At 28.8% G+C, this 11,723-nt stretch overlaps 1 protein-coding gene across 1 annotated transcript in view; it reads right to left on the bottom strand.

Moving 5' to 3' along the window:
• Positions 1-1,726, bottom strand: part of LOC135206844 (DNA polymerase delta catalytic subunit-like) — a 33,513-nt gene extending 31,787 nt beyond the window's left edge. Inside the window, exon 1 of the mRNA XM_064238331.1 lies at positions 958-1,726. Coding sequence (XP_064094401.1) covers positions 958-1,726 — 769 coding nt within the window. The remainder of the gene's footprint in view (positions 1-957) is intronic.
• Positions 1,727-11,723: the final 9,997 nt, after the last annotated feature.

Raw genomic sequence — 11,723 nt, 5'->3', positions numbered from 1 at the left:
TCAAGAGCCTTACTTAAATCTTGTAATAATATTTTATACGTACATATTAAAAAATGATCAAAATTGGGTGGTATATACATATAGGGATCGGTACTAATCGTTAAAAGTTCTTTTATACTTGAAATATTATTCAAATCTTCTTTATTAAATTTTTGTCTCGTTATCACTATACTATTCTTACTATATTTTTTTGAATCATAAAATATAAATAATTTATTATTAATGAATGATGATTACTTTCATTATGTTGTAAATCACTTAAAACGATTAAATCATCGTCGTTATTTTGAGAAATAAATCTTATTAAAGAATATAATAATTCGTGGTAATGTTTGAGCGCCGCTTCGTAATTTTTATCGCGTAATGTTGTATATATGTTATTTACAATAGACATGATGATTTATACTAACGCCCCCCTCTTGATTATAATTACTTATATAACGCGAAAACCATTTAAAAAAAAAGTTTAAATCAAACTATTACTATTATTACAATAAATTCGAAATTTTATTTTTATAATAATAATAATAAAACATGTTTACAATAAATTTTCAATTTTATTTTGAAAATATTTATTATATAAATCCTGTTGGCTAACATAATTATTATTAATTTTATCTACTTTAGGATTACAATAATTACAAAGTGAACATATTATAGCATCATTAATTAAATTTGAATTAAACACATTATGATGATAATTTCCATCATCACCATCATTTCTTATCATAGTGTCATTTAATAAATAATTAAATTTATCGTTATTGTCAATAGGCATAAATAAATTATCAAAATTTATCGGTGACTCGATCCCTCCCTCCTCCTTTTCATCGCTATTCATCAACGATAATAATAATCCTTTTTCCCCATTTTCTTCATCATCATCATCTTTAGAAAGGGATAAATTCATCGTGGTGGCTGATGAACCAGTAGTCGTCCTTCTTTGTCTTTTCACACCACTATCCATTAACAATTCTCCTTTCCTTTTTTCTTGTTTTCTATCTCTATTTAATAATAATAATCCTTCTTCTTCTTCTTTTTTATCATCATCTTTAGATATATCCATCATCATCATCATCATGTTTCTATCATCACTATTCAATGATGATGATAATAATCCTCCCCCCCCTTTTTCATCAACTTTAGTAGAGGAGGACATGGGTGGTGAATCGTTCGTCGTCGTCGTCGTCGTCCTTGTCCTTGTCCTTTTCCTATCAGCACCATCATCATTCAATAATAATAATAATTCTTGTTCATCATCATCATCATCATCATCATCGCCATTAAGATTGGATAAATTCATCGCAGTCGTCGTCGTCGTCGTCGTCCTTTTCCTATCATCATCATTATTATTATTCAATAATAATAATAATTCTTGTTCATCATCATCATCGTCATCATCGCCATCATCATTGCCATTAAGATTGGATAAATTCATCGCGGGCGAATCAGTTGTCATCGTCGTCGTCGTCGTCGTCGTCCTTTTCCTATCATCAACATCATCATTCAATAATAATAATAATCCTTTTTCACCATCACCATCATCATCATCATCGCCATTATTATCACTACGACTGTTAAAATAGGATAAATTCATCGCGGGTGAATCAGTCGTCGTCGTCGTCGTCATCCTTTTCCTTTTCCCGTCATCTTTGGCCAAAAGAGATCTTCTTCTTCTCTTTTGGTTTGCTAGTGGTGGCGGTGGTGGTGGTGAATTAATCCTCATTCTTTTTTCAACATTCGTTGTTGTTGTTGTAGTTTCATTTTCCAAAAGTCTTTTTTTATTATTAGGACCCATCTCCAACAAGTTGAAAAATTCACTCGTAGTAGAATACGATCTTGTCGGTATTCTATTATTTATAATTTCAATTAATAAAGCATATTTATCAATATCATTATAATTATTCAATAATGAAATTTCATCGATGATTTTAGTAATTTTTTCGCTCAAATTAGTTTCTTGATTTATTTTGTCTATTTGTAAAATTTGTCGTATCATATTGTTATCAACGAATGAATCGCTTTTTTCGTATTGTAAAATTTCTTTAACTTGACCAATATCAATATCTTTGTTTTGGTTGAAAATAAGTAAAAGTTTTGCGCTTAAATAGCTAAATGGTTTTGCAATGGTTGTTGTTGTCATTTTTTATTTTTATTTTTTTTAAATCATTCGCTAAACTTAGTGACGTTGATGTTATTCTTTCAATATGATAATTTTTAAACTCTTCAAATGTTTTTAGCTTTTTAATAATATCATCATCATCATCATTATGATGATGATATTTTTCAAAATTTATTTCTTTACTCGAAATATAAATAAAATTTTTAGATATAGTTTTGTTCAGTTATTATTATTTTTATTTTTTAATTTATATGGATATCCAAAATCATAGTAACCAAAATCGTATATTATAATTTTCTTTGATTAAAAAATTTCTATTTAATTTCTGTAAAAGGCATGTTACAAAATCCTTTTTTGCTTTTGTGAAGCATTTTTATAATAATAATAACAATAATAATAATAATAATAATATTCATTTTTATCATAATAGTGATTCCAATGATCTGAAAAGACTGAATCTCTCAGTATATTAAAAGGGAGAATGGTTGGTGGATAAATTTTTATAAAAGGGTTGACGAGATGAAGTGGAATAATCATTACATTGTCTTTATGCATTATGATGATGATTATAATATATATGAGTAATAAGAGTTTTTAAAAAGGATGATTACTACTACTACTACTATATATCTTTTTTTAAATTTAAAAAATAATCATAATGATGATGATGAAAGTTAAAGTATATAATTTATCCGAACCAGTTGATATAGATTATACTCTTAAGTATATTGTATCAAAACAATACAAGTGTAAAAGATTTCTAATTCCAAATGAAATGGAAAACTTAAATTTAGAAAAAATAAAAGAAATAGAGATGGCAAAAACAGGTATAGATAGCATTTACTTTGTAAAAAAATTAATTGAATGATATGAATATTATAGGTCGATATAACAAAAATGGTATAAAATTTTATTTTGAATTTATTAATGATGATAACCATGGATACATGTTTATTTCATCCCTTTTATATTTATTCTATAAGGTATTAGATATGAAAAATATAAATATTAGAGACGAGGCTAATGATAAAATTAATCAAAATGTCATTTCGTTTCTGAAACAAATGGCTGAATCCGATTATAAAAACAATTTTAACTTTTATTCCAAGTGCGATTTTAACGCATTCTTATATAATTATAAAAGTATAACTAGTTTATAATCATCAGCATCATCATATATTCACGTAAATATGAGATTTTTTAGTTACATTATTTTTATTACGAAAATCTTCACTACGCAGAATGAATTTTCCACTATTAGAACTCGCCTCTTTTTCTATCATCGATGCAATTAAATAATATTTAGGAGGAGTAAAATTATTATTATTATTATTCTTTGAAACATTGACATAAATGCGTTTATAAAATGAAGAAAAACAATATGGACAATTATTATCATTATTATTATTAAAGTTGTAATAATAATAAAAAAAGTTTTGGCAAATTATACAATATTTTATAAAATCCATTTTTTATATACCGGTAGAACCAAATCCTCCCTTTCCTCTTGTATTATTTCCCCTTTTATCGTCGTCATTATTATTATTATTCTCACCACCACCACCACCACTACTACTACTCTCTTCTTTTAATACTAAATCGGGACAAGTAGTTTGACATAACCTCGCATTAGCTAAAAGAGCGCCCGGTTTTATTACAACAGTCTTGTTTTGGGATGTATTCATTAAAATTAATTTATTCGCTACATTTTTTAATCTAATAGATTGTTTAGCTAATGTTTTATCTATATTAAAATATACATTTTTTTTATCATTTTTACGTAAAGAAATTTTCTTTACGATATACGGATATTCCTGTACAGTATTAGGAAGTAAAACAATCTCTCGATGATTTGTATTATAAATTTTTTCCATTTTGATCTTTTATTTAAAAAAAACTATATCTTACATATATATATATATATATATATATATATATATATATATATATATATATATATATATATATATATATATATATATACGTATATTTTTTTTTATAAAAAATTATGAATGACGGTTATATTTACGTATTAATTGTTGAAGTTCGCGTAATAATAAATTATCTTCACCATCATCGTTATTATTATTATTATTATTAACTTTTTTCAATCCGTCATCATTTTTATAATAAAAATTATTATTATTAGACATTTTCATTCCATCATTATCATTATTATCATTAGACGTTTTTATTCCATTGCTTTTTAAAATGGTTTGCACTTCATCATCACTCGCTTAATTTTTTGATTCGACGATATATTGGCAAATGGTGGCGAAGGAAATTCGGGTAGCGAACTTAATAAATTTTCTATCGTTGTGACAATTTCACTCCATATACCCGGGGGGAAAGATTCATTATTATTATTACTATTTTGAATTCGATCCAATTCTATTTCCGGTAGTGTTTCTGGAATATTATCATTAAAAGTAAATAAATTACTTATATTTATCGGAGACGTTATCGTCGTCGTCGTTGAAATCTCTGGTAAATGTCGAATAGATAAAAAACCATTTTCATCATCATCATTAGAAGTAGAAGGAAGAGGAATAGTATTTTTTGAATTCATATTTTTTATTTATTCAAATAGTTTTACCTGTAAATGTACCGATAAATGTAACTGTATTCGTATCTTCATTACAAATGAGATATATAAATGGTCTATTTAATAAAAGTTCGGGGGGGCCACCATCCGTCATATAACAATGCGCGCTAGATCGTATACATGTACCCCTTTCGTCATTTTTAATTTCTACAATGCCTTCGTAATTCACATTTTCGATCGCACGTTGGTTATTTTTAAACATTTTATTAATAAACATTGGCGTTTCTATTAACGCTTGCATTTCGGGTATATGTGAAAATGTTTGATTAAAAGTATATTTAACTTTGTGAATAAATTTGGGCATAGTAATACCGGAAAATGATTGATACGATCCATGTTTACGCATTACGTCTATAATTTGGTATAGACTTGCTTGTGGCAATATGTTTTCTACTAATGCGCGTGGCGTAACTATGTCATGGGGAAGAATGACAAACATACTATTACGATCACTTCGGTAAGGTATTTGATACACTTTACAATCTAATGGTCCAAACATTAGAGACACACATTTAATCCGGCACTCTTTTATATAATGCATCATATCAATGTAAAACGATTCTTCAGGGCCAGTACGGAAAAGCTCACGTTTGGTACAATCTGAATTAAATTTATAAAACCATTTATCGTCAAATCTTGATCGACAGAAAAATGAATATCTAGCTGAAGGAATACTATCTAAAACTGTATCCCCCGACCATCCCCGTTCCTCCGCCCATTCATTTATCTTTCTTAAATCATTTACATTAGTAGGTTTAGTAAAAATATCAAAAATGACGTGTTTACCGAGTTTTTGTTTTACCTTGTATACATAATCCGCATCGATACTATGATTCTCCGGTACGAATACCAATACGATATGTTGAAAATTGTCAGTCGCGAGCTCGGCATCGAGTAACTCAAAAGTGCCACGTCTATCAAGTTCCAGTTCAGTGTTATCACTAGTGGCTAAAGATACCGTTTTAACTAAATTTAAAATACTTTGACCGTCTAAAATTGTATCAGACGTATCATGATTGGGAATATTGGTAAATAATTGAAATAATAATTTGTTATACAAGTTGTTGTTGGTCGTCTTATTCACCGCCGCCGCCGCTTTGATCTTATTCATTGTCGCTTTTTTTATTGAAAAATGAAAATTGTCTTCATATATTTTTGTTTGGAAATTAAAAAAATTATTTTTTAAAAATTTGTAAAATCGTGCCTAATAAATGTGTACTAATAATTATTATTATTATTTTATCACATACAGATCATTTTTTTTTTCTCTCAATTAATCAATCGTCATATAACAACAGCAGCAGCAGCAGCAGCAGCAGCGACAGTAGTAGTAGTAGTAGTAGTAGTAGCGTAATTTTTTTTTAAAAACCCTTTCTCATTTTAGAATGTGCAATTGAAAACTATTACTACTACTTTTTTTTTCCTCAGTCGAACTATATATATAGATATATATTTTTTTTTTGCAAATAATAATAAATACAATGTTTATCATCATCATCATCTCATTATTATTATTATTTTTTTTATTATTATTCCTATTATTTTTTTTTTATTTAAAAAAATAAAAAAAGAATCGATTCTTCGTCTTAATTAAAAAAAAAAAAAGATAAGATAACCAATGACAAAAAGGGATGAAATTAAAAGGTTTTATACCAAGAAAATGAAAAGATATATTAAAAATATAACAAGGGTATGGGAATAGTTTTAGATAAAAATGTTATTAATTACATTTTGAAAATAATATTAGCATCAATTAGTATTTCACACGGAGATATATGCGAAATTATCGACTTGTTCGCTTTACATATCATTCCTTTAATGAAAGAATGTCATCATCATCATCATCATCGTCGTCGTCATAGTCGTCGTCGTCCTAAATTTTCTATTCGACGAAAATCATCATCATCGCCGTTGCTCCTAGATAGGCAAAATACGGGAAAATCTATACAAAAAACGTCTTTTTCGATGATGATTGATGATAATAATAATAATACCGTCACAGAATTGATAAAAATGTTTAAATTTTAAAAAGATTCACATTTTCAATTTTTTTTATACAAGTTTTTTTAAAAAAAGTATAAAATGCGTAGCGAAATCAGCACAAAATGGTTTTTGAAAAACCATCATAAAATTATTTGCTCATTTGAAGATGAACAATATTACATTATTTTCGAACATAAAATTCGGAATAATAATAATAATAATAATAATTAATTAATTTTTTTCATTTCATTTTAACATCGTCGAGGATGGAATCCACTGTTCGGGTATATTCGTAAAATTAAATTGAACAAACCCTTTTCGATTATATGAAGACGGAGGAGTTTTGTCAGGTTTTTTATTTTCATCACGTTATCATCATCATCATTACCGTGTAACAACGGTTCGGAAATAAAACTGTCGGAAAAATATTCGAAAAGATCTTCTAGCTCGTAAGTGGAAGGGCTGTATGGGGCAATGTTGGGAGGATAAAGGTGTAAGTAAATTAAATAACTGTCGGAAAACCCCACGACCTTTTTTCGAAATCGTTCTAACAAGTCGTCGTCGTCGTTGTTGTTGTTGTTGTTGTTGTTGTTTGCCAAAAGGCTTTTTATAAGGTAGTACGCTTGAAAACGATGATTATTATACGATATTAACACGACATTTTCCGGTAGATATTCGATGAATTGCGATAATCCTTCTGTTAAAGAAACGGCGGTGGCGGTGCGGCGGTGGCTTTCTGGCTCAACAACGCGACGTTCTTTAATCTATTATTATTATTATTATTCGATTTTGACGACGACGATGATGGCGACGGTGGCGGTGGTGGCTTAATGTGAATGGAAAAGTAATCACTTTTTTCTTTTCTAATATCATCTCGGCGGAATGTTAGTTGAACAATATCGCCGTCTTCATCTGTAAAAATATATAAAAAAAACCTGTAACTTTTATTTTTTAGAGATAATAATTAATAATGTACTAGCCGTAGATAGATGATGAAAATTTTTTTGTCTGTTTGTTTTGGCTCACTTACTTACTTACTTACTTACTTACTTACCCAAAGAAGTAGTTTCGACTCCAAAAACGATAATCGTCGTCGTCGTCGTATTCTTCATCATCATCATCATCAGCATTAATTATTATTATTATTATTATTGTCGTTGTCCTTAACCTTTATTATTATCATTATTAATTAATAAATAAATAAATGATACCATGCGGTGTGGTTGTACGCGCGCAGAGAGAGAGAGAGAGAGAGACTCTCCTGGTAGTTGTTTACTTATTTGTATACATTTAAGCTAAACGCTTTTAGGAAAATTTAATACATCATTTAAGTTAAATAATAATACGAAAAAACCATTAGGTCTAATTACCATTTTACCTGCCTATTAGACCTACAAGGCCATTTTACTTAATGGTTACACATATATATATATATATATATATATATATATATATATATATATATATATATATATATATATATATATATATATATATATATATATATATATATATATATATATATATATATATATATATATATATATATATATATATATATATATATATATATATATATATATATATATATATATATATATATATATATATATATATATATATATATATATATATATATATATATATATATATATATATATATATATATATATATATATATATGCTTAAAAAAATAACTGTAGGTGCACGTGACTTCATAAATAAGCGAATACCACAGGAAAATAATAGTCAGAAATCCAAGAGCTTTCGTCTTTACTCAGACATCGTCAAGGAGTTTTTGAGTCTTGACGATGTCTGAGTAAAGACCGAAAGCGCTTGGATTTCTGACTATTATTTTCCTGTGGTATTCGCTTATATATATATATATATATATATATATATATATATATATATATATATATATATATATATATATATATATATATATATAGAATGTATATATATGTAATATATATGTATATATATATCTATATATATATAATAGTATATATATATATATATATATATATATATATATATATATATATATATACATACATACAGGAGAGAGAGAGAGTCCATTCACTGCCATTAAAATACGAAATAATTTACAATGCCATCAAAATTTTAGTCACATCTGCCTGTACACCACGTCCAGTCCAGCACGAAAAACTTTTTATTCAAATCGGTTTTTTGTGGGTATTAAAACAAGGGATTACCTTTTGCATTCGATTGTGTCCAGCAACAATTCTTCCACGAATTCAATCGTGGTTTAAAATTCATAGAAAGTTTTGGTTTTTCGAGGCAGACAGTGTTTTACTATGTCATGTGACATAAAACCATCGGCTGATGTTTCAGTTTTTTTTATTCATACATGTCTGAAATAATCCGTCACTAATACTAAAAATAGAATTAATAACGCGAAAATTAAAAAGAAAGAAGACACTTTTGAGAAAAGTAGAAAGATGGTAAGGCTAATCTAGATAAATATTTTTATTTGGTAAAGGAACTAACAAGAAGACACTAACTATATTTCTTCAGATATGTTATTTTAATGATACAGATTTTTGTATTAATTCATACATATTTCTATATATATAATAAAGTTATCAGTATAAAATGGCGTCCATGAAGGGTTGACCACTAATCATTTCACTATAGTGGGCAGTTCTACATCAAATACGGCCATCGATGCCAAGATATATTTTGTTTTTGTTTGCGCATTTCAAGTTTTTAAATTATGATTAATTAACACGTTATTAGAATGTTAATTCACCATAATTATAAAAAACTTTGAAGAAACAAACAAAAACACAGGCACTGATTTAAATATCGTGTTCTGTGCAAGACGAGAAACGCCTACTATCCCCGAGTCATTATCGGGTTCTAGGAGCGCAAATGAAAGCACAGGTGATTACTAAACTTCCTACATAGCCTTAACCTTCAAACGCTTCATCAACTCGAATCTCAGTTTTGGAGTCCATTTGGGAAATGAAAGTACAGACGTTGGCTGAATTAAAGAATAGCATTGGCACTTAAGGGAACATTACACCTAGGCAGTGAAAGGGGAAAGATTTGATCACGTGTTAGGATATGCAACGAAGAGTCGTCGGGGAGAATGATGCTCTTTTAGTTGATTTCTTGGTGCATTTAGTATAAAAGATCGAGTTACGAAGCGTCATACACATTATATGAGAAATATGCATGAAAGCATCCATGGTTAAAAAATTTCAAAAGCTTGACTGATTTCTAAAATATGACAGCTATAATTGTCTTTATCAGGAAATGACGTAATGTAGTGAGGTGATGATAAAGAAAATAACGGTAGAATTCTTACTTTTTATCAGAGTATTTTTTATGGTTTTACTTTTGCGATATGTGCTATATTTTAAAGCAGAACCGATTGGTAAAAAAGGCGATCGTGCTAACCATTTTCAAATATAAGAACTAAAAAGAAAAGACACAAGCACGCACGTGAATGTATGCGCATGCGCGAGATCATAAATCGGAAACTTACTCAAGTTAGTTGATGAATTTTTTTTATTAAGAAAAATCTTTGTGGATATTATTAAAAAAAATTAAAAAAGTGCAATGCAATTATGGAAATAATTTCCCATTCCATCCACAGTGTACCGCAGATGCTAAAACCCTTCGATTAGTTTTCAAGGAAATGCAATATAAATGATAAATTAGATATCCTGGAAGTGAACTGTAGGGACATGACATCTTTCTTAATTATTGATTATGATGTGATTTCGTATGAGTTATGGAGTTACTAGGTTACGCGCTAATGTCGTCTTATTCAATATCATTTCAGTAGTATTTATGACAGAGCGGAGATGTGATTCCCCTCCAAAATTTTGTAGAAATTACCACTTTGGCAAATATACTGTTCCAATATAGACGAAATTCAGAAGAAAATCAGTTTCTTGGTAAGTTTCAGCAAAATTGAAATGATCTCGGTAATTAAAAAACATTCTTATTTGAAAATAAAAAAATGCCCTCCAAAGAAAATTCTTCTTAAAAAAAAAAACCTCCCGACGTAGACTACACCCCCCCCCCCCTCAAAAAGGGCCCTGGAGCTCCTATGTAAGGAATTTCCACCACATCCTTATTCAATTTCTCCTCACCAGAAAGGACCTGTTTTTTTTTCTCACACACCATGTTTCTTCGATATTGATGTTCTAAATCAAGTAAAAATGATTATATTTTGCGCCTGTTGTTTTTGCAAGATTTGATATTATTGTTAAGGTAGATAACCTAAGAAGCAAAGGCAGTGATCGTTTTTTTTTTATTCATTATTCGTATAAATTGCGTGGAAGACAATGGCTTAATATGCATAAGCAAGTGCATTATTTCGTTAATAGAGCAAATCCAAATAAAAAAGGGGTTTGGGGGTCATGTGCCGTAAAAGATCGAAGTTAAATATCTCTGAAAAGAAGTGTGGAAGTTATCTAAACTTTAATATAGAGAAAATGTAAGCGATGCTGATCCACCTTTAATCAAATGACATCATTAATTCCACCCTCCTCTTTAGCACATCAGTGCATCATTAATGAGCTTAAAGGGAGGGAAAATGGTTGATGGCTCAGCAGCACCATTTTTCTTTTATTTATTTTCGAATAGGCCATTTACTACTACTAAAGTATTTTCATATTTCAAGCGGTGTTACAGTAATGAAAATAGCGGTAGTTGGCAATAAAAAATAATAGATTTTCTTCTTTACTGTAACCCATAGTAAGTACTAAGCGTGTATCATGTGGGTCTTACAAATCGTCTTCAAACAGTTGCAGTTATTCCTAAACTCAGACCCTGAAGGACGTAGGAGATCACATTTCAAAGACAAAAGCCTCTTTGTTTGCTAAGCGCCTCCACTTGATATGAGGTGACTGGTTCTCTCACTCTATCCTCCGAATATCTGTTCCATAAACTTTGCTGAATATGCCTTTCGTGTCCTCGGGAAACATGAAGGAGGAAAGTTGCCTGCAGCTATGTTCAAAGCAAAATAAGCAA

The sequence above is a fragment of the Macrobrachium nipponense genome, chromosome 31 (assembly GCF_015104395.2).
Source record: "Macrobrachium nipponense isolate FS-2020 chromosome 31, ASM1510439v2, whole genome shotgun sequence".
NCBI lineage: Eukaryota > Metazoa > Arthropoda > Malacostraca > Decapoda > Palaemonidae > Macrobrachium > Macrobrachium nipponense.
This window is presented reverse-complemented; position numbering and strand designations above follow the sequence as displayed.